The sequence below is a fragment of the Athene noctua genome, chromosome 1 (genome assembly GCF_965140245.1).
Source record: "Athene noctua chromosome 1, bAthNoc1.hap1.1, whole genome shotgun sequence".
NCBI lineage: Eukaryota > Metazoa > Chordata > Aves > Strigiformes > Strigidae > Athene > Athene noctua.
Genome location: NC_134037.1, coordinates 64030855 through 64057702, shown reverse-complemented (window position 1 = coordinate 64057702; position 26848 = coordinate 64030855). Strand labels below are relative to the sequence as shown.

The 26848-nt window shown below is 41.3% G+C and overlaps 1 protein-coding gene across 2 annotated transcripts in view; it reads left to right on the top strand.

Annotated features, from left to right (window-relative positions):
• The first annotated feature begins 243 nt into the window (after positions 1–243).
• The window catches only part of STX7 (syntaxin 7), a 41923-nt gene continuing 15318 nt past the window's right edge, over positions 244–26848 (top strand). The window contains exons 1-4 of one of the 2 annotated variants that reach the window (XM_074924018.1): positions 244–367; positions 7625–7786; positions 23583–23652; positions 25511–25601. In XM_074924018.1, coding sequence (XP_074780119.1) covers positions 7705–7786; positions 23583–23652; positions 25511–25601 — 243 coding nt within the window. In that variant the 5' untranslated portion in view covers positions 244–367; positions 7625–7704. Of the gene's footprint in view, positions 368–6475; positions 6832–7624; positions 7787–23582; positions 23653–25510; positions 25602–26848 lie in introns of those variants that run through there. The other variant, XM_074924026.1, reaches the window with a different exon arrangement.

The window sequence follows — 26848 nt, the reverse complement described above, 5'->3', positions numbered from 1 at the left end:
GCGAGGGGCCGGGGCTGCCCCGTTCCCCTCGGGAGCCCCCGGGGCCGGCCGGTAGCCGGCCGGTAGCCAGCCGGTAGCCAGCCGGTAGCCAGCCGCCGCCCCGCTCAGGCCGGAGGGCCCGGCGGCCCCGCCCCGCCCCGCCTCGCCCCCTCCGCCGGCCGGGCGGGGCTGAGGCGAGGCCCCGCCCCCCCACGCCCCCGCCGTCACGGCGGGCCGGGGCCTGTCCGCCCCTCCCCGCCCTGCCGCCCCTCCTCGCCCTGCCGCCCCTCCCCGCCCTGCCGCCCCTCCCCGCCCTGCCGCCCCTCCTCGCCCTGCCGCCCCTCCTCGCCCTGCCGCCGCCCGCCGGGAGCAGGTTTGCCGGGGCCGGGTAAGAGCAGCGGGAGCTGCGCTGGGGCGCCGGGGGTGTTGGTCGCCAGCCCGCCCGGGGGAAGGGGAGGTCAGGGCGGTGTCCGGCCAGCCGGGAAGGGGCTGCCAGGCGCGGGGAGCCTGTCGGAGGGCGGCGGGAAGGGCCCTCGCTGGGATCGGGGCCGCCCCTCCCCGGCCCGGCGCTGCCGCCTGGCCTGGGGCGAATGGGGCGGCTGTGGCGGGAGGGCGCGAGCGGGCCGTGGGGCGGGGAGCGCCGAGACGAGGTGGGCGCGGCTGTGGAGTGCGATCGTTGTGTCACCGCCACCCCCTCTGCCCCGCACCCCTCCCCGTGACGCCCCCCGACATCGCGGCTTTGGGATCGACGCCGGCCGTGATGCTCTGAGGAGAGACTCGGGGCCTACGGCTGGTGTTCTGCAGCAGCTTGTGTCGAATTGTAGGGCAGGATGGTCACCTTCGCCGTGTCGAAACGCTCTCAGTGCTACGCCAGATCCGAGGCGAGCAAAGCGTGTCAGCAGGAGGAAGGGAGATTATAAAAGTCCCCGGTGTTGATAGCGAGCCCGGGCCTGGCGCGTCAGGCCCCTGGCCCGGTGTTATCGCTGCTTTCCTGGTGAACCACCGGCCGCCGCGTCAGAAACGGGCGCTTCTTGGAACTGTAGAAGGAAGTGGAAGGTTTCACTCCGCTTTGCATGAAATGCAAGGCACTGCATCTTAATTGAAGCTCAGTGGTAAAATCCCGGGGTGCTTATTGCCAGGAGGGACGTGCTCACGCGTTGTGAGCCCCTCCACTGGCGAGCGAGCCGCGGAAGGCAGAGCGCCGTGCCGGCAGGGCGAGAGGAGCCCTCCCGGCCGCTCACCCCCCAGGCGTCAGCTCTGCCGGCAGTGCAGCCCTTCTGCTTCGAGCCTGAGGTTTTGTGCGGGTGCTGGTAATAGAAAAGAAGGAAAAGAGGAAGGGGGGGGGACGACGTTAAAATATGTTAAAATCAGCGGAAAGTGATGCTAAATGGTGGCATTGTTATAAACTGCGTTTGTTTTCCTTTGGGAAGACGTCTCTTGTAGTCTTAGAATATTAAGTGCCACTCGGTGCTTACATTGGAGTGATACTCTTTTGGGGGAGGTGAGAGAAAAAAAGAGACTATGAGCTATATATACGTAGCCATTAGCATCCTGGTGGGCCTCGGAGAGGCTCAGCATCCGGCACAATTAGATCTTGCGTGAAGATGACTTCTGCCATGGTGTACTTGGTCTGACCATTTGGTTCGAAGTGAACAAGCTGCCGTTAGGGAGATTTGGGTGAGAACTCATAGATGTCCTGTGGTTCTGGTCCGTCTTTTCCATCTTTTTCATTTTTTCCCATGACATGTTTGTCTACCAGCAGCACAAGAAACTTGGCACTCTGAAACAGTCATCTTGGGTCTGTTTTCAGCCCTCTTGTTCCTTCCTCAGTTTCAGTACCCAGTGTTCATTTTCCTATTCCTGCTTCATCATCGGGCCTCTAAATGCTTTCTACGCTCATAGGAAACGTAATTCCCTTACTTGAGGCATTTCCCTGAGAATTAATATGTTCTGTTAGGCTTGTGAAACCTATGCGCTTCCTTCACCTAGTTCATTATCAGTATTGGTGTGGATGAATCAGAAAATGATAAGCATATTCTTTTTTTAGTCATATATGCTGAGCCTTGGTGATACATTAGGCCTAATAGTATTTTTAGGCTTCTGTAATTTAGTTTTTCCACACTGAGCAGTTCTAAATGCCACTGCTTTAAATTACATCTTTGTTGGACAGAATCATATCTAGGGAAAATGACTAAAACACTGACCAGTGGCACAATCTAATAATTTTTTTCTTTCTAAAAAAAAAATGCTTCTAGTTGTTACACAATATAAGCTTGGTTTTGGTATGTTTCAGCATGACTAATGTAGCAAGGCTGAGGGAATTGGGCAGAGTGAAATAAAAAATTACCTTTTGACATCTTTTATGTTAGTGTTGCTTCATTAGAGCGAAGTTTTAAATAAACTTCACTTGCTTTTCCCTACCTTATATGGATGTAAGTTTGACTTCTGCATGAAACTAGATGATAAAAGAAAATCTGAAACTTTTTTTTTTTCTTTTTAAGAAGGCAGGAAGGATTTCATTTTACTGCTGTTTTGTTTGCATGCTTATTATGCTCCATAGTTTTGTATTATGGAAGCCCCTAGCCTGCCTTTGTGGGCCAGGATTCCAGCACATTAGGATCTGTAAAAGCCCAAAGTAGAAAATATGATCTCTGTCTTTTGATATTTTAGTGTAAGGGGGAAAAAAATAGATAAATCCAGAAAAAACCTCCCTCCTCCCCACTAGAGAAAGTAGTGACAGATTAAATGCTCACCTGTATACTACTAAGTCAGTTGCTGTGAGTTGGTTATGAGAATGTAGCAGGGAGTACTTATTTTACAACATACAGTCTGTCCTTTATTCCAAGAGCTTTTTTTTTTTTTTCCTTTAAGATTAATTTTACCTGCTGCAAAGTTACTACTAAAGTCAGCAGCAGATGCTGTCCAAAGATGGTAGTGTGTTTTGGGTTACCTTAGGGAGGTGTCAGTCACTGTAGATAAACCTTGTCTCATCTCAGTATTTGGGTGGTAAAATCTACTGAGGTGAAATAGATTGAGCAATGTTATATTGCAGAAATCTTTACTAATCATGGCTGTTACGATGATACAAATTTTCTGTAGCTAACATTGTGACTGGATAAAATTATTTTTTTTGCCAGTGTCTTTCAACAGTTTGTCATTTTTGCTTGTTTTCACCCTGCTTGAAGGATTTTGCACTTTGGCAATAGTTTACAAAGGAAGTCACATTTAGGAGTTGTTTAGGAGAAGCTTTGTTTCTTGATCTTTATTTAGAAAAAAAAAAAAAAATCACATACAAGAAAGCCCCGTACTTGTCTCTGGATAATTAAAGGCATAAAATCTTAATTCACATCAGATTTAAATTTTCAAGCATGTGGAATGCAGCATGTACTTTTTGTTTTCTGAAAGTTAAGGATCCATGTAAACATTTCTAGGTTTTGATGCTAAAACATTGCTTAAACAGTAAAATTATTCCTTAACGGTTCTTGTCCTACTATATATGGTCTAGGTTTATAGGAGAAGGAAAACTGTTAGAATATTTAAATGAGAAAATACAAAATACATTAGGTGCTTATTAACTGTAGCTGACTGGAGCCTGCAAGATATTTAGGTGACTGCTGATGAGATCTAACATATGCTGTGCTTGTCATGCTGCATCATTTTGGCCTAATGGAGCTTTCAAGAATGGCACTGGAGACCTGCTCGCTTGTGGAGTTCCCACTTTCTTGTCTCTGCATCTAGAAGTGATCTGACTGGAAATAGTCAAGGGAAAAGTGGGATTTTTCTATGTCTGACAAACACCTTTCTAGAAAGGTTCATTTCTTGCTTGGGTATGGAATGACAGTGTGATACAGGAAGCAGTTAATGCAGAAGTTAGGAAAAATACATGGGAATCCTTTGAATTCTTTGAACATCATGTATGTACAGAGAGGTTTTGCTTCCGTGAGTGTCGATGAAGTGTTCTGATTCTTTATTTAATTTGTGCCAGTAGACTCTGTTCTTCAGACTTTCTTCAGTAGCTTGACAAGCCAAGTTGCTGCTAGGTATACTCCCATTCAAAGACAGAGATGTTGAGTGGAAAATAAAAGGTACAATCAAAAGCTCACACCTGACTGAAACTTCTAGAGGAACTGAAGACTACCACGGATGCAGCTCTCTTCCAGCTTGAATGCAAAGTGTACTTCCCTCAGCTGTAGCAGTTAGTAACTTTCCCATTTTAGAAGTTGTGCAGGCAGTAATGTCAAAATATGTCATGATGGAGTAGGTAAATGCTGTAGAAGTGAAAAGGGGTAATTTCTATGGAAATTCAGAGTATTGATAAATGCTCCTCTCACCTTGGTATGGAAGGAAGTGGTGTATGTTTCTGTTTTGTTTCTTGGTGGTTGAAACCCAGACTTTGTCAAAGCAGTTAGCAAAGCTCCCACTGACTTCCCAAGAGCTCAGCTATCTGTGTTTTGAGAGGTGTTTGAGTAACTCAGTGCAAACAAATGAGGGGTGTGTGAGCAGAATTAGGGTGTTTGTTTGGTTCAGACACCCATGTTGCTTTGAGAGTTAGAATGAAGAAGTTGTTCACACTTCCCGTTTGAAAAAATAATAAACAAATACAAAATTTTACTTCTCTTTAGGCTGTTCAGTTTTGTTTTTTCTTGACTTGGGGAGTTTGTGGTGAACATTGGGAAATGATGAGAGCTGATGGTTGACCCCCCTTACCTCTCCCTCTGTCTGTACCCCAGACCAGTGTCTTACCCCATCACCAACCTGTATTATTAACATTCTCAGGAATAGCATTGCTGGTGGAAGAATTTGTATGGAGTGAAACAGCTGTGAATTTACACTACTATCCTACAAATTTACTATAAATCTCAATTGAAATATGTGTATTGATGCAAAGAACCATGCCAACAATCAGATCTACATGTGCAGCTGAAGAACTAAACTGTGTCCTGTGGATTTTGCAGTCTATCATCTGAGCATCCTCTCATTGTGTTGTTTGGATGCCAAACTATGTAGCTAAAAAGTTGAAAAACTCCAAGTCTTATGTGTTGTAAAATTTGTGTATTTGTCAGTGTAGTGCAGTGTAACTTGTTTAAAGATACTAACAATTAACTGAAGAAATTTTCAAGGGAAAAAAAAGGAAAATCCATCACTGCTTTTGTCAAGATTTGGATGAACCGTTCTGTTTATGTCTCTTGATTGTAATGCTGTTGCTGACAACAGTGTTACAGGCAGCTGTCTAGTGAATACAAATATGAAGGGAGAAAAAACTGTCACAAAGAACTTTCAGTTAGTTCTGTAGCTGTTCTACACAAGGTAATTTGTTCTTTTGCTGTCTCTTCTCCCAGGCAGCTTCATTTTAATGTTTAACTTTTAACATTAAATATAATATTTAACTAAAAAGTGGTTTTAGTCAATGCTAGCATTGTAGTTAGCATGCTACTAATGTGTCTTTAAATAGTCATGACTCTCGAAAGAAACTATGTCAAAAGTTCTGAGAAATTTTCTTTTTCAAACTAACTTCTTTTAGGTAGTTTCTTTAGATTTTATTTCTAGGATTGTATTTTCTGCTAAATTGATGGAATTCCTTTACTTAGTTGATATACCAAGGCATAGAGCCATTTATTTGCTATAAAGTTTGCATGCGTTTGCTCTTACAATACAAATTCAGTGCAATATTGCCTAGCATTTCCAAAAAGATCAAGTGTTGTTATGCCAGCCTCGGACCAGATAAGTGGGATTTAGGCTGGCTGGCTGACTTCAGACTTTAGTCTGTGACCCAGAATAGCTTGAATCTGCATGTGGTGCAGACAAAGACAGGAAACAATACTGCAGAGAGCTAGCATGACTAGCGGACAGTTGTACAGCAAGTACGTAGAAGAGTGTGGATGCACTCCCTGTTCCCTCATCTGCAATCAGATTGTTCATTCCCAGAGGATACTTCACGGCCTAAGACTCTAAGACTTTGGGACCCTGGTACAGCAGCCATTTCAGAATCATGCAGGGTTTGTCTCCACAGTAGCAGCAGCAGCTTGTTCATCCAGCATAAGTAGCGTAACCTGCAGGGCAGTGGGGATAAGCCTGACCTCAGTAGTTATATCCCTGGTGAAGTCCTGGTGGCGTGTTTCATGGGTCTGACCGGTGCACTGTCTTGGCAGCTCTACTAGAGATCATTTCATATCACAGAGATATGAAAACAGTCACATTATAAAACAACCAGGATGATGCTGTGCTGTATTAATACAGGCGTTTCTGAAGGTGAAAAAAAAAATATTTGGCGACAAGGACTGTTAATTTTTTATTATTTTTAAAAAGAGTTCATAAGAACTTGAGTTTGCAAACTGTAGCTTAGCTGATATCACACTTGACAAATCAGTTGGTCTTTTCATTTCCTTCTTTTCTGTTTCAACATTTAAATGTCCTTTCTCCCTCTCCCTGAAATTGAGTTTTAGCAGTGTCTGTTAACCAGAAGCTGACAGGCTAGGAGAAGAGGACGTTGCTTGGAAGGCATGTGGTTTGGATTGAACAATGGAAGTGTGGGGAGCGGGTGAACCTGTGGAGGTGATGTACAGGATATTAGAAAGGATGAAGCTAAGACCAAGCACAGCCTGGATGGAGTTGTGGGATTGCATGGGATGCACATATGCTTGATTAGTCTACATTCTCACTGCAGAACAGATAAATGGCCATTTTTGATTTTCACTTGTATCTGAAGCTATGTCTTGTTAATTTAGATCTAGAGTATCTTTAGGCTTGTGCAGAAATTTGGTCTGTATGGATGGATGGAAAGCAGGCTAAGACATCTCTACTAGTTAACATGCTGCGTGACTGTATATGTGCGCTTTAAGGGCAACTGTATCTGTGAGTATTTGTGTTGTCAGATTTTGACCTTTTTACATAAGATATGATACTTCTGGGTGCAAAAAACACCTCTAAAAATGCATTTGTACACCCAAGTTGTTGAAAACTGAGTTAATATTGAGAAACATGGCAGCTGAAACAGGATAAAGTGGCAATTCATAAAATTCAGATGAAACTGGTTTACAAATAAAACTGAATTGGTGCAGATTTTTGGTGTTTAGAAGGAATTGGGTGCCTTCTTCATTCTGCTATCTTATGTGATATCCGCTGTTGTGTTTTTTGTTTTTTTTTTTCCAGGTTATATATGCTAGATAGTAGTGGTGGGATGGATGATACATGGTACGGAAATAACCATATAATTGATTTAGTATATAATTCATCAGAGGATTTGGCACTGACAGAATAAATGTACAGCTTTCTGGAATGGCAACAAATGAAAATGCATACTTTTTCTTTGCTTACTGTGGGGAAAATATGTAAGAAGTTTGACAAAGTATGTAGTTTCTGAGATGTAGCTGCTGTGAAGTAATTGCAGATCTTAAGCCATGTGTATTACTGAGAATCTTAATAGTAAGAGTTATTGTAGGAAGTACAAAAAGGTTGTCATATTCTTATTTAATACTTTTTTAAGAAAGCATTCCATTAAATTCTGTCCTTGAAGTACTGTGTTTTTGGAGAGGGTAAACATTAGTATATCATTAAAGAAGAATGCACAGGAAAAGGTTAAAGTGAACTCCATATATAAAGAAGGTTGTAAACCAGTGACCAAAACATAACTTTGTTTTCTTGGCAGGGGGTTAGGTTTCCTTCATAGGTGGAGACTGCCTGACTTGTTCCCATCGTGGATGATCCTGACAGCGAATCTACTCAGCCATGTCGTACATTGCGGGGTTTGGGGATCCTAATCAACTAGCCCAACGTATAACTTCTAACATCCAGAAGATCACACAATGCTGTAAGTTGCAATTATGTATGTTTTATATAAAACTTTAATAATGGCGGTGCCCCCGATTTGAGGTTAGTTTCTCAGATTCATTAAGGGGAATTCACTGTTTTGACTTCGCCTGCTCATTTGACAGGTTTGTGGCACCCCACGCAGCAGATCCAGTCCTTCATATGTATGGTTAAGCGTGATCTGTCTTGGGGAAGTATCATATCACTCTGTATTCACCAATTTAATAAATAATTAGTAAGGTGGCTACTGGTAATAAGTCAGTTTTGTCCTGGCCAGTTAGGTAGGTTGAGATGTTTGCTGAGTAAGGATTGCATCAAATATTTGCCGGAGCTTGAATTGTTTAGCAGGGACAGAAACTGTGGCCTTGCAGCTTGCCCTTGGAAGTACATATTAGATATGTATATAAGATTGTGCCAGTTTTTTAATATACTTGTGCTTAGATTCATGCCATCTAATCTTTTTAGCCGCCTAACTGGAATGTTCAAGTTAGAGCTAAGTTAGGTTTCTGGGGTTTCCAGTCCTTTTCCCTTTCCCTCCATTTTTTATTGTATTTTTAATATGTGTGTGTATATATATAAAGCAAATAGAACTTGATCTCACAAATTACACAAAGTACACTGTTCATCGGAAGGGAGATAGCCCTGAACAGCATATGGCTACGTTTTAGCATGCATGTTTTTAATTATTGTGCATACAGAAATGGGTACTTTTTATTAAAACTTCAAATTAATTCTGATCAGTTAAGTATGTCAGTCCTAATAAAAACTTTGATTTTTGTTTCTCAAGACAAGTTTTAGGAGTTGGTATTTGTAGCACAGATAATGGTACAGATTGGGATTTTTTCTGTTTTTTTTTCAGCTATGTTTTGTATTTTCTTCCAGAAAGGTGTGGTTTTTTGGTTGTTGGGTTTTTTTAGATCTCAACAGACAGGACAAAAAATTGCAATTTTACTTTACTGAAAAGTTTCTGTATACATCAGGGTTGTATTTCCTCAACCTAAAATTAACAAACTGGCTCTGTAAAAGCCTGTATGCTTTATTTCTTAAAATCTGCTCAGTGAATTCACTCAGTCTCATGGCTTCTAACTTGGTCTTCCAGAGACACCTGCCAACTTGTGACAGGCACTGAGGCTCCAAGATGTAAAAAACAAGTCTTGATTGTAAGGTGAAAACGTAAACTGAAATTAGTGGCTGAAACCGGAGCATTGTGAAGACAGTCACTGAACATAATTAACCATCTTGTGCTGGACTCAGTGAGTCCTTAGTCTCATCCTGCCTCTTCCATCTACTCTCTTGCTTCTGCTGTGTCTGTCTCCCTTACCCTTGTGACAAACAAGGCATACTAAAAATAAGTTGCCTATGCTTAGATAGGAGACATGCCACAGGGGTTACCTGCTCTTGTTTCCTTTTTGAAATTTAGGTGGCTAATGTTAGAGCAATAGACAGGTGCTTCTGGCCTTCCAAGGCCTAAGTGAAAATCTCTCTCTTAGCCCCACTGCTGCAAGGCTTCAGAAACATGAGCTTTGCTTTCAAAAACTCCATCCAAGGACTTCTCGAAGACTAGTAGGTACACAGCTGGATTCCATCTTTCACTCTTCTGTAGATCTGAATAAATTATAACCACTCAGTTATTCTTGCAGTCCATTCTCCTCTGATAGATTTTACGAGGATCTGGATCCTTTGTACATGCTGAATGTTTCCTGGACTGAGCTCTCTAAGGGTTTATGTACACTTTTCTAGATTTTTTTGTTCCCATGTATAGTAGCTGTTCAGCTTTCTGTTGTAAGATATGAGCTGCAGGAAATTCCAGGTCAAATGGTGAAAAACATGCAAGCTTAGAGAGCTGTAGAGCTAGTCAGCTGCTCAGCCAGGTGTCTGTTAGACTGCAATTTTTGACCCTGGTGAGGGAGGGAGGTGGAGAGAAACAGGAACCTTGACCCTAAATCCATGTTTTTTCTTCTAAGCAGTTGACTTGATTATTTACACATCTATCCAGAAATGCTTAGTATTCAGGAGATGTATCACAGAATCATCAAGGTTGGAAAAGACCTTGAAGATCATCTGGTCCAACCATTAACCTAACACTGACAGTTCCCAACGACACCATACCCCTAAGGGCTATGTCAACCCGACTCTTAAACACCTCCAGGGATGGGGACTCCACCACTGCCCTGCGCAGCCCATTCCAACACCTAACAACCCCTTCTGGAAAGAAATACTCCCTAATAACCAGTCTAAACCTTCCCTGGCACAACTTGAGGCCATTACCTCTTGTTCTGTTGTTTGTTACTTGGTTAAAGAGGCTCATCCCCAGCTCTCTGCAGCCTCCTTTCAGGTAGCGGTAGAGGGCGATGAGGTCTCCCCTCAGCCTCCTCTTCTCCAGACTAAACACCCCCAGTTCCCTCAGCCGCTCCCCGTACGACCTGTGCTCCAGACCCTGCACCAGCTTTGTTGCCCTTCTCTGGACACGCTCGAGTCATTCAATGTCCTTTTTGTAGTGAGAGGCCCAAAAATGAACCCAGTGATCAAGGTGTGGCCTCACCAGTGCCGAGTCCAGGGGTGAGATCCCTTCCCTGTCCCTGCTGGCCACGCTATTGCTGACACAAGCCAGGATGCCATTGGCCTTCTTGGCCACCTGGGCACACTGCTGGCTCCTGTTCAGCCGGCTGTCAGTCAGCACCCCCAGGTCCCTCTCTGACTGGCAGCTCTCCAGCCACTCCTCCCCAAGCCTGTAGCGCTGCTGGGGGTTGTTGTGGCCCAAGGGCAGCCCCCGGCATTTGGCCTTATTGAAACTCCTCCAGTTGGCCTCAGCCCATGGCTCCAGCCTGTCCAGGTCTCTCTGCAGAGCCTCCCTGCCCTCGAGCAGATCAACACTCCCACCCAACTGGGTGTCATCTGCAAACTGACTGAGGGTGCACTCGATCCCCTTGTCTAGATCATCAATAAAGATGTTAAACAGGAGCGGCCCCAGAACCGAGCCCTGGGGGACACCACTTGTGACCGGCCACCAACTGGATTTAACTCCATTCACCACAACTCTTTGGGCCCGGACATCCAGACAGTTTTTTACCCAGCAAAGCGTGTGCCCATCCAAGCCACGAGCAGCCAGTTTCACCAGGAGAATGCTGTGGGAAACGGTGTCAAAGGCCTTACTAAAGTCAAGGCAGACAACATCCTCAGCCTTTCCCTCATCCAGTAAGGGAGTCGCCCTGTCGTAGAAGGAGATCAGGTCTGTCAAGCAGGACCTGCCTTTCATAAACCCGTGCTGACTGGGACTGATCATCTGGTTGTCCCGCACGTGTTGTGTGATGGTACTCAGGGTGAGCTGCTCCATCATCTTCCCAGGCACGGAAGTCAAGCTGACAGGCCTGTAATTTCGCAGATCATCCTTCTGACCTTTCTTATATATGGGTGTCAGTCACTCTGGCCAATTTCCAATCTGTCAAGTCTTCCCTGGTCAACACATGTGTCAACACATCTGAAATCTTCTTGGTTAACCTGGAGTTCTGTAGATATTCTGGTTTTTAGAGTGAGATTAATAGAGTAAGAGTTTCGCTTCAGAGTACTGAACCATTTCAGGAGGTCCCTCAAAACTAATTCATGTTTCTGCTGACATGCAAGCAAAGTGTGAGTACTACTACTACAGATATATAGACGAGCTACAGATTACTTGAAAGGATGCTGGCACTTTAACTTGTAGGCAAAATACAGAAGCACTTCCTGAATTGGACAACACTTGCTGCCGGGATTTCACAATACACCAGAGTTTTATAGGAAGCAGCACTGGTTGGAACAACAGTCTGTACTGTAACATTTCTTCAAGGTTGAATTATTACAGCCATCCCCTCCAAGTAATAAATTTGATCTGGTTCTTGATAACTTTTTAATATGCCGTACATATAAAAGATAAAATACATCACATTTCATAGTGCAATCACATGCTGCTGCTGTTACATTAAGACCTGTGATCCTTACCTCTCTTCTTTCCTAGTTCGTGTAGCCCACTGTTACTGATTGACAAGCAAAGCTTATCTCTGTGCTGGTTTAGCACACCAGTAATTAAATCAATTGCAAAATAGTGTTCTTTTTGGTTTGGGTTGTTCTGTGGTAATGGAGAGGACCTATATTTGTATCAGGTAACAGCTGAGTTAGTTTAGCACCCTTCTAACTCGAAAGAACAGATTCTATTGATCTAATGGTGCAGTTGATTGTTTTGTTGAAGATGTGTTAAGAGTTATAAATTGATTCTGCCTTGCCTGAACTACTATACTACTGCTATCTGTAGTGGGCTGTTTGAGTTTCTTTGGAGGAGAGGTGTTTGGTGGGTCATTTTTTAGGACCTTGAAGATACAGTTGAGCTAGCTAATAGGAAGCAGCATAAACTGCTGTCCACACTCTGAGCTCTCTTGGAAATTTAAGCCATGAGGGCACCTCTGTGTTTGGGATCTCAAGCCCCAGAGCCTTCTGTAAAAAGAAGGTTTTTTCAGCTGTTCTTTAAACAAGGATCCATGCTCTGTTTTGCATTTCCGGCATTTGTGCAGAAATAAGTGATTATAGCATCACTTAGCAACATCTAGGGAATGGATTCTACTTTCCTCAGCCTGAAACTCATGTTTTGCTTACCAGCAACATCTCCAAGCTGAGATTTAGGGAACTAGTCTGCAGAGCATTTCTCCCTACCTTTTGTTAAAACTGTTCAACGGAGCAGCTGGATTGCAAAACTCAAGGCTCTTCTTGATATCTGATATAGAGCGGCAGGCCTCAGGCAGGAGAGGGAGAGTTAGGGTCTCGAGTCCACTCCTAAACGTGTTTGAAGAATCCACGTGATTCTCTCTGAGCAGTGCTGTAAAACCTGGGCAGCCTGAATCACATGTGCTTGAATGAGCTGCAGTGTTGTGTGCTGAACCGCAGTGAGGTCAGCGATGCCTGTGAGCTGTGTCTTCCTGGTTTGGTTTCAGGTCCATGTTAACTGTGATGAGAAGTAGATCTGCAAACAGCTAGGGGAAATTTGGATTTAAATAATAAAATCAGGGAAGTGTATAATGAACTTTGGCACCTCTTAGGTTTAGGGAGCTACTGAATTTTTGTTACTAGAACACAACTTATGATTAAGGTTTGCAAGTCTGTCTGTCCTGAATCTGGTCCAAAGTAACTGCAGTTCTCATTCCAGGCCTATCATATATCTGATCATAAAAACTAGATGACATACACTGTTGGACTTCTGAAATATGAATTTAAAGGTGGTTGAGGTGTGTCCCTAACTTTCTGAATGAGGAGAACAGAATATAAGGAATGACACAGGGTGTAGAGCTCCAACCTGTCTGGGCTTTGCAGATGAAGAACCTATTATCAAGGTGTTTTAATCAGTGTTTACTGAAGGAGCAGTAGTTCCAGAACTGGGTTTCATAGGTTGCACTCTCACTTATGTGGCAGCTTAATGGCAGCTGCTATTAACTTGAGAGAAATCTCAGTGCCTTCCTTGAATATTTCCTTGAAATATTTCCTGTTGGTCACTCATTTACAACTGGATAAACAAGGAATGAGTGTGATGCACAGAAACAAGATGAGCTAAGCAAAAAAATATTTCTTTATTACAAAACAAGTCCCGCCTGCTTAAAAAAAATCTGTATTTCTACCTGGCATGTTCATTTACCGTACTAGGGATATGCCTAGTAGTATGAGAGCATTGAGTCTTTATGGTGATTTTTTCTTTCTTTTTTCTCCCTTCTGCTTTTCTTGAAGAGCATGTAGCAAACTGTACAAAAAGAAATCTGATCTTTCAGCAAACAGAAAGATGAAAGTAGAATAAGTAAAACAAACAAGCCTAATTCAAAAGCTTTAAAATAGGTTAATTTCAAACTTCTTACAACTGTGAAGATAAGGCGGAGCAGTTCTTTGAAATCTGATAGTTTTATGCATTTTAAAGAATTGATTCTCTGTGAGTAGCAAAAAGAGGGAGAGCATTTTGTTTAAAAAGATGTTCCCAAGAGGAAGCAAAATTGGAGTTGCATTCATCTGCAGGGACAGCTCCAGAGCTGTAAGAGTAGGAAGGATATGGTTAGAGAGGAGTAGGGGCCGCCTCCTACTCAGCTGGAAACATCTGACTGGTGTCTTTGACAGGAACTGTGCAAGAAGTAGTAACCAGCTGTGTTTTTTCCTCCCCTCACATACTTCTCAAGTCTCTCTCTCATATGTAGGTCATTGAGGAAGAAGGCTTGTGTACCTTTGTTTTGGTTTGCTCCTAATATTTTCTTTGTAGCTACTGAATATGTCACTCAGTGCAGTTCCTGAAGAAAAGCAAGAATGATACAGGCTAGATAGATAACTATTATGTCTCCACTGGCATCTTAAGCTGAGGTTTGGGAGCTGTTGGTTTAGAAGCAGTTTAGAATGCTGCCTTTTGCTTTGAAACACAGAACAAAGCCTGGCATTGATCAAGTACACCCAGTCTTTGAGTTATAGAGAATTTCTGGTTTGCAAACTGTAATCATTCGTATTCCCTCCCTAGCTCTCCCTTCCCAACTCCTCCAGTTTATAGAGGTTGTGGCAGGATTTTGTGCAGTGGTAGTTTCAAAGTCAGTAAGAATGGCATAATCTACCCTTGCTCAGTATTGGCAAGGTCAGTGATAGAGTATTTGACTTGTTCATGCACACTGAAAATCAGCCCAGCTGGAAAAACATGCTCTGCATTCTGCAAGATGACAAAAAATAAAAAATTTGGTAGCCACAATCCACATATGGCTAGAGGAAGTCTGTCTGGCTTTGAGAAATTCTTTCTCGTAAGGACTCTTGCTTTCTGCTGACTTTCTTTTCTGTTCATTAAGATAGAACAACCATCAATTCATACAGAGCACATTCCCAGAAGGTCAGCTTCAGCCCATCAAGGTCCCTATGTCATATGATACCTCTCCTGTGATAGCAAGTTCGTCCAATTTCTGTTGCATCCCAAATCTTCTATAAGCCGCTATTTTCACTGAATGTTGTTAAAATAGGAGTTGAATTACATCCATCATATGACTTTTCCTTTCACTTTATGTAACTGTAGAAAATCATAAACATAGATTAAACCCTGAAGAATAATAGAATTCTGATATATGACTTTTTGTTGTGGTTTAAGCCTGGAAGGTAGCTAAAACAGGCTGAAACATTCATGAAAAACTGTGTGTGCCAGTATGTTTGTAACACCAGCAGATTTGTATGATTCTTCTTTAGCTGAAGGAGGATACAGATGGGCAAGTAAAAAGTAAATGAAATCACTGAGGTGTTGAAATCAGAGCCTGTATGAAAACAAAATTCTGTTTTGTCAGTATTTAAAGTGTGGTTTTGTACAGGTGTGGTTTTAAAGCAAATAGCCTTAAAGTAGAGCTTGATTAGACTTTTAACAATGATGTCAGAAATTTCCAGTTGGCTGCAGTTAACCAGAATTTAACTTCGTAGGAACATACTAGTTGGGACAGATTTTTTTTTTTTTTAATCATTGTTGCTGTTTTCAGGATGATTTCTTGCATTTAGCATGAAGTTTCAGTAAAACCTGGAAAAGGCTGGTTATTTAGGGATTTTAAGCACCCATTATGGTCCTCCACGTTCCATTTTTTGTGGGCTTTTCCAAGGCTGAGGAATTCAACTTGAATCTGCTATATGAAATTTATAATCTCAATATGGAGGGTAATAGGAGGAGAAATTCAGATATATTGGGCCTTTCTAAATGCCTGTATTTCTGCAAGGAGGTGAAGTCATGAAGCCCACAGTTCTTCTTGAAATAAACTTTTTGAAAACTTCAAGCATGAATTATTTGCATGCTGTTCCTTAAACACTTTGTTCTATGTAAAGTAGAATATATATTTAAGGTACTGTGCCTCACAGGTTTGTTCATGAATTTTGAGAGTTCTGTTAATATTTTTGTGTTTTATCTTGTTTGTTAAAAATATTCTGGCTCTATGGCAATGACATATGAAACTGTGTCTTATGTGGATAACATTGCACAAGAGGGACAGGGATTTATTTATGCTAGTGGCAGAATAGAGTGAAAAATGGATCTTCCATGTACACCCCGGAGTGCTATTTGTGTTAGCATGTGCAGAAAAGGCAGAATTTTCTGTGTTCCTACACTGTTTTTCTCTGCCTTAGTTAACTAGTCTGGGGGTGGTGGGGGCCGAAGAGGTCTGTAAATTAAGCCATCTTAGTTTGGAAGTGGTTTAAATAGCAATTGTAAAACCACTGTGCAATTTATAAATACAAGGTGACCAGTGGACATCCACAATTTGTCTGCAACTGTTGCTTTTGCTAATGGAGCAAGTATAGCCTCACTTAGATAACTTTTGCAAACCAGGCTGCATTTGCAGCAGAGAGGGGAAGGAATGTAACCAGGGTCCTCATGCTCCTTCCCATCTCTGAAGAGTTAAATTTCAGAGCCTAAGGTGCTTAAAATACCTATTGCAATTCAATTCTGTTAGATTTTCCAATTTGTGGACAGGAGAAGAAGAGTTTGCGTGGCAGTTTTCATGTAGGTGGGTTGGGTTTATGGTGTTTGTGCAGTTACTGTTTACTGCAGTATCATGCATTATTCTCATAACTTAATAAACAATATATTGGTATTCTTTAGAGAAACGTTCAAACTTTGGGGTTTCAGGGGGTTACCAGGGATGGCTTAGGATATGAATGTAAAGTGACTGTAACTTGATTTGTTGACTTTCCCTTGGCTGAGCTGTAATAATTGGTCACATGATCAGTTATTGTGCACTTAAACAATGTGTATTTAGTGTGCTCTATGCCCACACTAGAAGAACAGGCACTACTTCTATCTGACTTCACACTGTCCTTGAAAGATCATTATAGATGGTAGTACACTAGCATGAAATAATTACAACATCACTGAAAAAAACTGAAGGCAGATCTTTCAGGACTCCAGACATTGTTGCTTATGTTCCTGGTCACTTGGGGGCATGATTCTTTTTAGAAATGCTAGAACCTCTAATAAAATCCAACAGGAAGGGGTGCAAAACTCGGTGCTTTCCCATTCTTCCATGCTTAACAAGTCTTTAGTCCTTTAGAGCTCTGAGGACAATCTTCATCCCCATCCTTATTTTATTTTCTCCTTCCCACACATACTTCATTTATTGTTTCTCTATGCTAATGTATTGTCCTGTTTTAGAATAATCAGTGTTAGATATTGAGTTAAGACAGAATAAAGCAAATGACTTAAAACCAGGTTTTAGATACTTGATTCCAATTATGTGAGCTCTTGGGTGTAGGGGTGCTTTTTACTAAGCTGAGGTCTTTTGGCTGGTGTCCTGGATTTGATTCCTCTAGTGAGCCATCACTCTTGATGATATAAGTATGGTTAGCAATGCGTACAGTACTGTGGTGTTGTGATTTTTATTTTTATTTTTTTTAAATTCTGGTGAGTGTGAACTATACCAGTAACTTTCAGAAGGTGCTTAACACTCATACAGAAGACTTCAGTCTTCTGAATTTATTGCAACTACATTAGGTTGCTATGTGTAACAACTTTTGTAAAAGATTGATCCAGGAATTTTTTCTGCAGCATCTGCATCTGTCCATTTCTAGTCAAGTACCCTCAGTTGAAGTGCAGTAGGAAAACACATTGAATTGGATTTGAATAAAATGAAGAAGTTTATTGGCCCCAGGCAAAATCAGTTTTCACAGGTGTAATTTTTACAAATATTTCTTCTATTCCAGTAACCTGCTCTGAAGTGACTATTAGATTCCACACAACTTGATCTATAACTGGATGTGCTGTGTGTTGACTCACTTTTCATCTGGAAACAAATAGGAGATTTCTTCATAGTTACCCAACCAGTGGCAGTGCATGTAAAGTCTTTGACGAAGTATTTCTGAGTGGTGACTGTGCTGCTGTTGTATTCTCTACTTACTTGCTATATGAAGCCATAGCTGAGCCTGAGCCTCATGTGGACAGACTTTGCAGTTGGTTCATACAAATGCTTCTCTGATTCTGTTTATTCTGGTTGGGCTCGGGAGCTGGGAAGATGGCTCAAAATCAATGGCTTTAAATCCCCATTGTTAGTTTTAGTCCTGTGAACCTTAGGCAATGACTAAAACCCTGTCTGTTCCCTTTTTAAGTAAAAGACAGTGGCATGGGGGGACCCTCACCGTTACAGTTAATATTCAGGAGCAGCTGGTTGGAACAGTGCTCTTCTTCCTGTGGCAGGTCCCAAGCTCTGGTGTTCTGTAAGGCAGGTTTCACTGTACTTGTCCTGCCCGCTTGTCTGGTTCTTGTCCTCTGCAGTACACTGACTCGGTGCTTGTTGCTCCTGTTGCTGCAGGTGTTTTTTCCACGCACACCCAATGGGTGCTGCATTTCCTGTGGAAGCATTAGATTGTAGCTTCATGAAAACTGGGCAATGTGGTGGGCCTGGTGTGGACTTGTAGCACTGAAGGAAACTGCTGCTGCATGGCTATAATGCAGTCTTGTGTGATCCAAGGAAGAAGTTGGGTTTCAGGGGGGTAGTAAGCAGCACACATTAAACATATTTTTTTCCCCCAATGTCATGCTTCTGTGTTGTGGCCTTCTTTTTAGAACTCTGTGGATTGTGTGTTGATTCACCTCCCTCTCCAGCTGTAAAGCTGCAACAAGCTTGGTCATGGCCACTTGAGAGTTTAAAGTCTGGTTTTCCAAATGTTAAATAGAATGGAGGTTGAGATTTGAGAACAGTTAATATAGGTAACCTGCAAAAGCTCTCCTGTAGCTGGAGTTACTGGTAAGTGTTCCAAAGGAAGATCATCCTCAGTTTTCCTTGTCTCATGCTAGCAATGAACGTGATGCTTGGATGCTTCTCAATCCTGCCAGAGAAGGTGGGTGACCTACAGTTTGGTCTTCATTTATCTCCTCTTATTTAATTCTGTGCTTTTCAAACATTAGGATTTTACTGAAGGGTTTGAGGTTTTTTTCATCTTTTGTTCTGCAACAATACTGTGATTAGTATTGTTTTGATTACAATTGATTACAATTGATTAGTATTGTTTTGATTACTAATTGATTACAATTAGTGATTACTAATTCTCAGTTGGGGATAACATTGTTCCTATATTCTTAGAGGCAAGAAGTTGTTAATGTTTTGGTCTTCAATTTATTTATTTGTATCTTTATTTTAAGTTTGAAATGTCCTGTGTGATCATAAACATTTTCATGTTCAAGGAGCAGAACCAGAAGTTATGTCAACATGGATTTACTTGCAGTAATGGAACGTCTTTGCAGAGTTGGGTGAAGAACAAGGAAAGATAAGGAGAAAGGAGATGAAATTTTCCTCTTTCCCAGCCAAAAGCCAGCTGTTAAGAAAGGATAGTGTTTGATCCCATATGTGAAATACATTTTTATCTATGGAAAAAATAGTATGTTTTGCAGATCTGGCCAGAACATGTTTCTCAGATACTCTGACCTATTAAAAAATGTAAATATTTCTACTGTAGATTTCACTACTCCTGTAATTCATGTAGAGAAAAGGAGGCCTTTTATATGAGACGGTATTATTTTTTTCTGTGCCCCTTTTTTTGTTCTCTGTAACTAGAGGGAGAGTTTCCATTGATGGAAATGGAACCACTGTTTGGCTTAGTAAAAGTAAATATGAGCTGACTCTGAAATAATTTTCCCTGTAGGAATTCAGGTTAGGTCTTAATTGTTTCTCTGGCTCATCATTAACCATGTCTGACCTGTTCCTGAGCATGTGACCTGTCTGAGAGTAGCTGAGCAGCTTTCATCAGCTAGTAGTTACGTATTATGAGTTCTAGATCAGGAATGCTGCAAAGAAAAGTCTTCTTACTAATATGGTGTTGCTTCTTTCTAATACGAGATTCATTTTCGGGTGGAGAAAGTGAGATTCTTTTCTTTTGCATGTGAGACAGCAGTTGGAGAAAAGGCGTTTTGCTTTTGTGGTGTGCTTCCTGTGCTGCCCCATTCCCAAGGGGCGCTTGCCTTCTGCAGTGGCTCATTGCCACCCCACAGCTGACAGGATGCTGCTCCTGCAGGGTTGCAGTATGAACCTTGAAAAATCTGTTGATCTTCATTATATGCGAACATCTACCCTGATCTTCAGTGTAGAAGTGACTGCAGGAGTTAGCATGTCTCTGACAGAGGCTATTGCCATATCCTGGTGACTGCGGTGAAGAATGCTGTGTGCACACAGTGTGTGTGCCCTTCTGCAGCTCCTGAACAGCTAGCTGTACATACCCAAGGAACCTGAGTTAAAACGTGGGGCTGAAATGGATTAAAATCATGCACAAGATACAGTCAGGCCCAGTTACAGGATTGGTAATGCCCTGAAGGACAGGAGGGACCTCTGTTAGTTGTATTACTCCTGTCTGTCAGAACTCCTTGGGAAATTGGAAGAATCAGGAAGTGAGGAAGGGAAAAGCAATAAAGGGTGAGGTAACCTAGGAACCCGTCAAAACTGTGCTCTGATCTTTGGTCCCTGTTACCAATGTGTTTACACTGGACTAAGACTTTGTGAGTTGGGCCTAAGCTTTGGCTCTCTGGGACTCTTGAGCATTACGGATGGATTGAGAGGCACCAAAGCATCTGGCCAGGTGCCTTGATGTGCCAGGCTGGACTCCCTGCACAGGGGCAAAATCTGGTTGAATGAGAGAGGCGCCCTTATAGATACCACCATCTGCAGTGCAGCCAGGAACTTGGGGGCCTCTGTTTTATGAAAAGCAATCCCAGGTTACCAGCAGTTTTGCTCTCCCCTTTCAGTGCCAAGACTCTCTCCTTGTTTGTTTCCCAAATGGGGCAGAGGAAGGAGCCAACAGGGTTGTTTCTACAGCATAACCTTCAGGAGGAGAGACTAAGGCTTCCCCGCTTTTCCCTTAAGGAAGAGACTTTCATCTAAGAAGTTTTGAACACAGTTCTTTGAATCAAATTCCGTAAGATCTCTGTGTGTACATGTGAGGAAACAAGGCATTTCACCTCTGTGATCCAGGCAGTAATGTCTTAAAGTCTATTTTAAATGTTGTTTTTATCAATAAAGCTGTACGAGTTCATGAGTTTGGACAAATGTTTGTGGTTTAGGAGGTTTTCTGATTATATGTATCATATTATATCAAATGTCTAAAAGACTAGTAGCTACAGTAAGAAATCTTTAAAAAAACCAAGCCAAACCAAAAGAACTGTAAGACTATAAAGTGTATTTTTTAGCCTGTATACACTCCAATATGTTAATATGAAGGAGTACAAAGGATTGATTTCTTTAACTCATCAACCTGCAGGTATGTACTGTAAATCAAGATTTCAGGAAGGTCACCTGTGTTATACTGGTCCTACCAACTTGCTTTTGTGTTGTTTTTTTTTTATGAAGAAGCACTTCAGAAGTGCTACTGAAGACTGGCCAAAATTTACTGTTCTGCCTTTTCCTGTTTGCTCATTTGAATAAGCAAGGTTTCACTTTTCAATGCAGTATATTTCATATGAACAAAAAATTGAAAAGATAAATGCTGTTTTTTTCTGAATAATATCCTTATTGTGAAAGGTTAAGGTGGAAAACACTAAATTATAGGAAGCCCAGAAAAATTGGTGGCAGTTCAGTCCTTGGGGTTTTTTTGTTTATTTTTTTCCCCTTAAATTTGAAATATTGTTAGCATTTTGTTATTTTGATGTAGTTACAGACTTCTTGGTAAAATGCGTTTTAATTTTGTGCTGAATTCTTGAATCCCAAGACCTCAAGTGGGATGAACTTCCCTCTGCCTGAAATTGTGTAGCTGACCAGCTATGTGGTGCTGGCTTTTAATTTCCTCTCAATTACCTGTGTTCAGTTTTAGAAGTAGGATAAACATCTAATTAACTTGGAATGCAGATATTTTAAGTATAGACTTTGTTTCGGAGAATTTTTCAAGTGAGAGCCTTTATTTAAAATACAAACCTGTATTTTCTTTATTTGCAGTTAAATAATGCATCTGTAGGTGGCGGTAGGACACACGGCTACGTTTTCTGTCTTCAAAACAGCTGTTAACAGAGTGCTTGCAGTTTGTTTTGGGTTTTTTAATTCTCCCTGTTAAAGTACTTACAGAATCGTGAAGCTCCTTGGCTCTTGGATCGGAAGGGAGGGTGTCTTGGAACAAGTAAAAGATAATTAGTGTTCAGTTTTATAGATACTAAAACTTGACACTGGTGGAGGTAACACCAGCCTATTATCTTTTTGTTTGTTTGTTTTAAAACACTGCATTATACTGAACATGACCGGAAGGCTTAATTAGCCGAAGTTGGTATTTGTCAGCATGTGTGACCAGCTCCAGCTGTCCAGGAGAAGTGTGGTGGCCCAGCCAGTGGGAGGCCTCCAGCAGGCAGGGAGGGGCTGGTGCTCCACCAAGGGTGCAGAAGGGAGGCAAAATTCAAAAATTTTAATTTATGTTTTGCTTCTTTTCAGCACAATTAAAATATGAGCTGTGTGAAACCCATCTTACAGTGCTGTTCCCCTCAGTAATTCTTTTAGTAGCTTACGTCCACTCAAATCAAGCATTTTATTTTTGCCTCATGCAAAACTTAGGTATTAACTTTCCTCTTTTTTTGATATCTTTATTACCTGGGTGTGCACAGAAGAAATTGGCTATAGCAGTTATCGACATTGGGTTGTTATGCAAAGTAGTTTAGAAAATCCAGTATCATCTAATTCACCGGAGACTTGTGAAACAAATTCTAGAATTAATATTATTGCTAAAAAGGTTCTAAGGAATTCCATTTTTATCTAACTGTTTAACATGAGTCACAGATAACTTTCTTCTTGTAACTGAAGTTCTGTCTCTTACAGATCTCTTCCATGGTATATGGAAAAATACTTTTTTAAAAATTATTTTCTTCATTACTTAGAGATGCCTTTTACTATATTTGTAACTGTATTTAGGGAAAAAAAGATAGCATGCTAGTAAAGCAAGGACCCCACATACTATCATACTGTCATATTTTCTACTGACTGCGGTACACCAGTCTACCTGGGGAGGGCCACAGAAATACAGGAAAGGCAAATCTACTCCTAGCAGAGGTCGAGCAAAAATTACTTATTTCGCATATGTTCTTTCATTTTAGAAGATGTGAGGGTGTTAAGCTGAGATAAAGCATGTCAAGGGTATTAGTTTTGCAGTGTGATAAACTGCATATTCTTGAATGGCTTGTCTGTTTTTCTCCTTGTTTTCTCATGTGACAGTAAAATATACTAAGCTGAAAATAATGCTCAGATGATGTGTCACTTCTTGCAGTTCCAAACTAATATATTTTATGAAAACCAAACCACTACTGATTTTTAAGTGTATCCCATATTTAAAAATGTAAGGATCTCAAAATTTTTTTTTTTAATGTACTGTAAGCCCATGAAGGCTTTGTTTTCATTTCTTAATTAATGGTCTGGTTCTGAAATGTTTGTGTATGGTAATGTCATAGCAGTCTTTAATATAGCTTTCCAAAATGACATGCATAAAATATGATTAAACCAGAATAAGAATTGTGCTGCTTATTTTAAAAATTAGTATTAAAAAGCCTGATTTATACTTATTATAGTGAAACTATTACCTGTTCTTTAAATTGCCTGTTTCTATCTAGACACCTGAATACATTCCCATCCTTTATAGAAACCCTGGGCTTTGTCTTTGACTTGGCAAAAACCATTCGCTCATTGTTCTGGGAATTCTTAAGTGGAGTCTGTGTAGTAGGGTGAAAAAGTCTTGACTACCAGTTTCTGTCAACTTTTATAGCTTTAGAATTGTCAAGCAAAAATGCATAAAAATTCAGCAGAAATTCTCTGTGCCCCATTAAAATTTCTATTCCTCTTCACAAACAGCTGCTGAAATACAAAGAATACTACATCAGCTTGGAACACCACAAGACACGCCTGAGTTGAGGCAACAGCTGTGAGTACTTCACATGAAAACATTTAATTTCATTGCACTGTAAACAATTTCCTGGTAGGTGATGAGGTGGTGCTTTTGTTAGGCAGAGTGCTTGATCTCACTGAGAAAGGCAAGTATAGAGAAATACTTGAAACTTAAATGTTGAGATGTGCTTTTTAAAATTAGTCTTGGATAGTCTGTAAACTAGAGTTGGCTGGTTTTGCCCATGTATGTTGCCTGAAGTATCAATACATCTGTAAAACCAATGCTGTATGTCAGCAAAGGAAAAGTGGCAGGACCAGAAAGCAATATCACTTTTAAAAACAAACACCTATACCCCTCCATTCCAGTCAACTCTTCAAATCTGTGTAAGTTTCACAAGGTCATGAATATATTGGGGGTTTTTGGTGAAATGTGATACTGAGGGAGAGAGAGAAATGTCTTTTTAGTGATGAAAGCTACAGTAAGAGATGACATTATAGAATAAACATGTACCAGAAATACTAAAATAGCAGAAGTGAAATAAAGCTCCAAGGCAGATTCTATGCTGTAGTTCACTCACCTGAAGGTGGAATTTCATTAATGTGCCACTAGCAGAGACAGTCAGCTGCCCTCCACTTCTCTGCATGGTCTAATGAACTGGTGTGACTTTTTCCATTAAGCTCCTTTACCACATTAATCTCAGCATCATAAACGCATGTAAGCAATGTGTTGTGCTAACCCTGTGGGTGAGAGAGTTGTTGGTCTCCAGTGTGTTTAACGCCACCCTGTGGCCCTTGAAGAGGAGGAAGCGTATTGGACTTGTGTGAACAGCCAGGTTGCTTTATAATAGCCTGAGTTCAGGGCCCATAACATTGGCCAGGTACAGTCCTCGGTGGATATCCTGCTGGAGACTGTGAATAGGTGAAGATCAACATACACAGTTTATGCAATAACCAGACAGGATCTTGGCAGAAATTCACAACTAAACAGGATAGAAACTGTTGTGAAGCACAGGTTCCATGCTTTTATGGAAGTAATATATATGGTAAGGTTCCTTAAGTTTTCAACTGTTCCTTTTTCACTTGTCTAACATTTGGCCTTTCCTCTCATTTTGGTATGTATCTGAAGAGTTATTTGATTATTTTAAATATTTATGTTGACTGTTTGTTAATAGCTTTCCAGATATAACCTTTTTATATACACTGGGGAAAAGGATGCAAAAGCAGGTAAAGAATTTCAGTTGCTCCTGGAAAAAAACGTGAAGATTGATAAAGGAGTGTGCAATAATATCAGAAGCAAGAAGACAAAAAAAACCAAAAATAGCAATGCTGTTGAAGACAAGGCTTTTTTTTAAGCACTGTTAAATCTATTAGTAAATAATGAAGTTTTCAGCTAAGTTTGCAGGTACTGTATCATGGGAGAATATAGATCTTTTTGGATAATCTTCCCAGTAATTGTCAGGAACTGACCTTTCATGGGCTGTGGTATTGGAATTATATTCAAGACACAATATGTTCTTCCAAGCAGAAAATACTTGGTCTTTCCTACAGTTATTCTGAACTGAGAAATGACCAGGTGTTTCTACCTATTGATATTCTCAAAAGGACTATGAAAAGCATGATTAGATATTCATAATAACTAGAAACCTATTGCTGCATGTTAGGAAAATAAAAACCAAAAAAAAAAAAGTGGGTAATGATGCTGTCACAACAAGAAACACACCTTCTTCAGCATCTGTCCTGCCTGGAATCCATGGTGTCAGATCTTTACAGTAAAGAACAGAATAAAGAGAGCTTCATGCACTTTAGAGAAGAATTTAGTACTGCTGCTTTTCTGAGAGTCAGTGAAATTCAGGGTAATCCAATGGTCACTAATGAAACTTTGCATTTGATTTTAGGCAGCAGAAGCAGCAATACACCAACCAGCTTGCCAAAGAAACTGACAAATACATTAAAGAGTTTGGATCTTTGCCTGCAACAAGTGAACAGGTATAAAACCAAAGAGCATGGCTTGTTTGACTATCATGGTGGCTCATGTAGTGACTTTGAGTGACTTCAGTTCTGCATGCATATTTTTGTGCTCCTTACCGGGCTTTCAAACTGCTGTTTAGCTAGTCAACACATTTGCACAATGGGAACACTTGCAACATAACAGTATTTTGTTGCAGTCAGACTTGTTACAGAATTGGTTTTATGTATCAGGAATGAGGTAGTTTGAAGGAAATTGTAGGAATCAAGGCAGTGTGCTGTGCCAGTGATTTCAGGTATGTTGTTTAACCTCAGCCAGCAACTAAGCACCACACAGCTGTTCACTTGCTCCTCTCCCCTCCCAGTGGGATGGGGAAGAGGATCAGGGAAAAAGGTAAAACTCGTGGGTTGAAATAAGAATAGCTTAATAACTAACTATAAAAAGATAATAGTAACAGTAATAAAAAATATAATAATAATTGTAATGAAAATAACAGAAGAAAACTGCACAATAGAGTTGCTCACCACTTGTTGACTGATGCCCAAGCAGTGATCTGCACCCCCCACCCCCAAACCAACTCCCCCTGTGTGTTGGTTTAAGCCTTGCCGGGACTGGAGAGTATGTTGCTGTTGCCCCTCCCCCACCCTCAGCCGGTCGGGCTGGAATTTAAGCACAGACCCCGGGGCTAAAATAAGAAGAAAATTAATACAACAGTGTGATGAACAATCAGAACAACAACAGTGGCAATGATAACAACAATAAACAGCAATAACAGTGAACAAGACAAAAGATATACAGAGAAATACCGCAAAATGGTAAGGGAACAAGCCCGCCGTGTGAGTCGCCACCCCCAAAACCAAAAGCGAAAGTAAAAAGGCTCTGCCCCTGGACCTGACGTCAGCATGGCATGAATGACCCAGCTGGAGATCCCTTCCCCCTCTCTCTCTGCTGGGGAAAACTTGACCCTATCCTAGTTGAACCAGGACATAACCCACCCCTTTATTCTATACCATCTGCGTCATGTCCAGCTGCCATTTAGCAGTTAACAATAACAGAGTAATAATTTACAAAGGCACAGCATAATTTACGGCATGTTCTCACCCAGAATCAAGTCCCCCCTTGGTACACATCGGACCTCTCCATTGTACTGCATCACCCACCAGGTGCACTCAGGTCCTTGGGCAAAAGCAATCCCGTGGATGGGTTTGCCTTTACCTTTGCCTGGCGCAGGACTAAACCAGACCATTTTTCCCAATATATTCCTCGT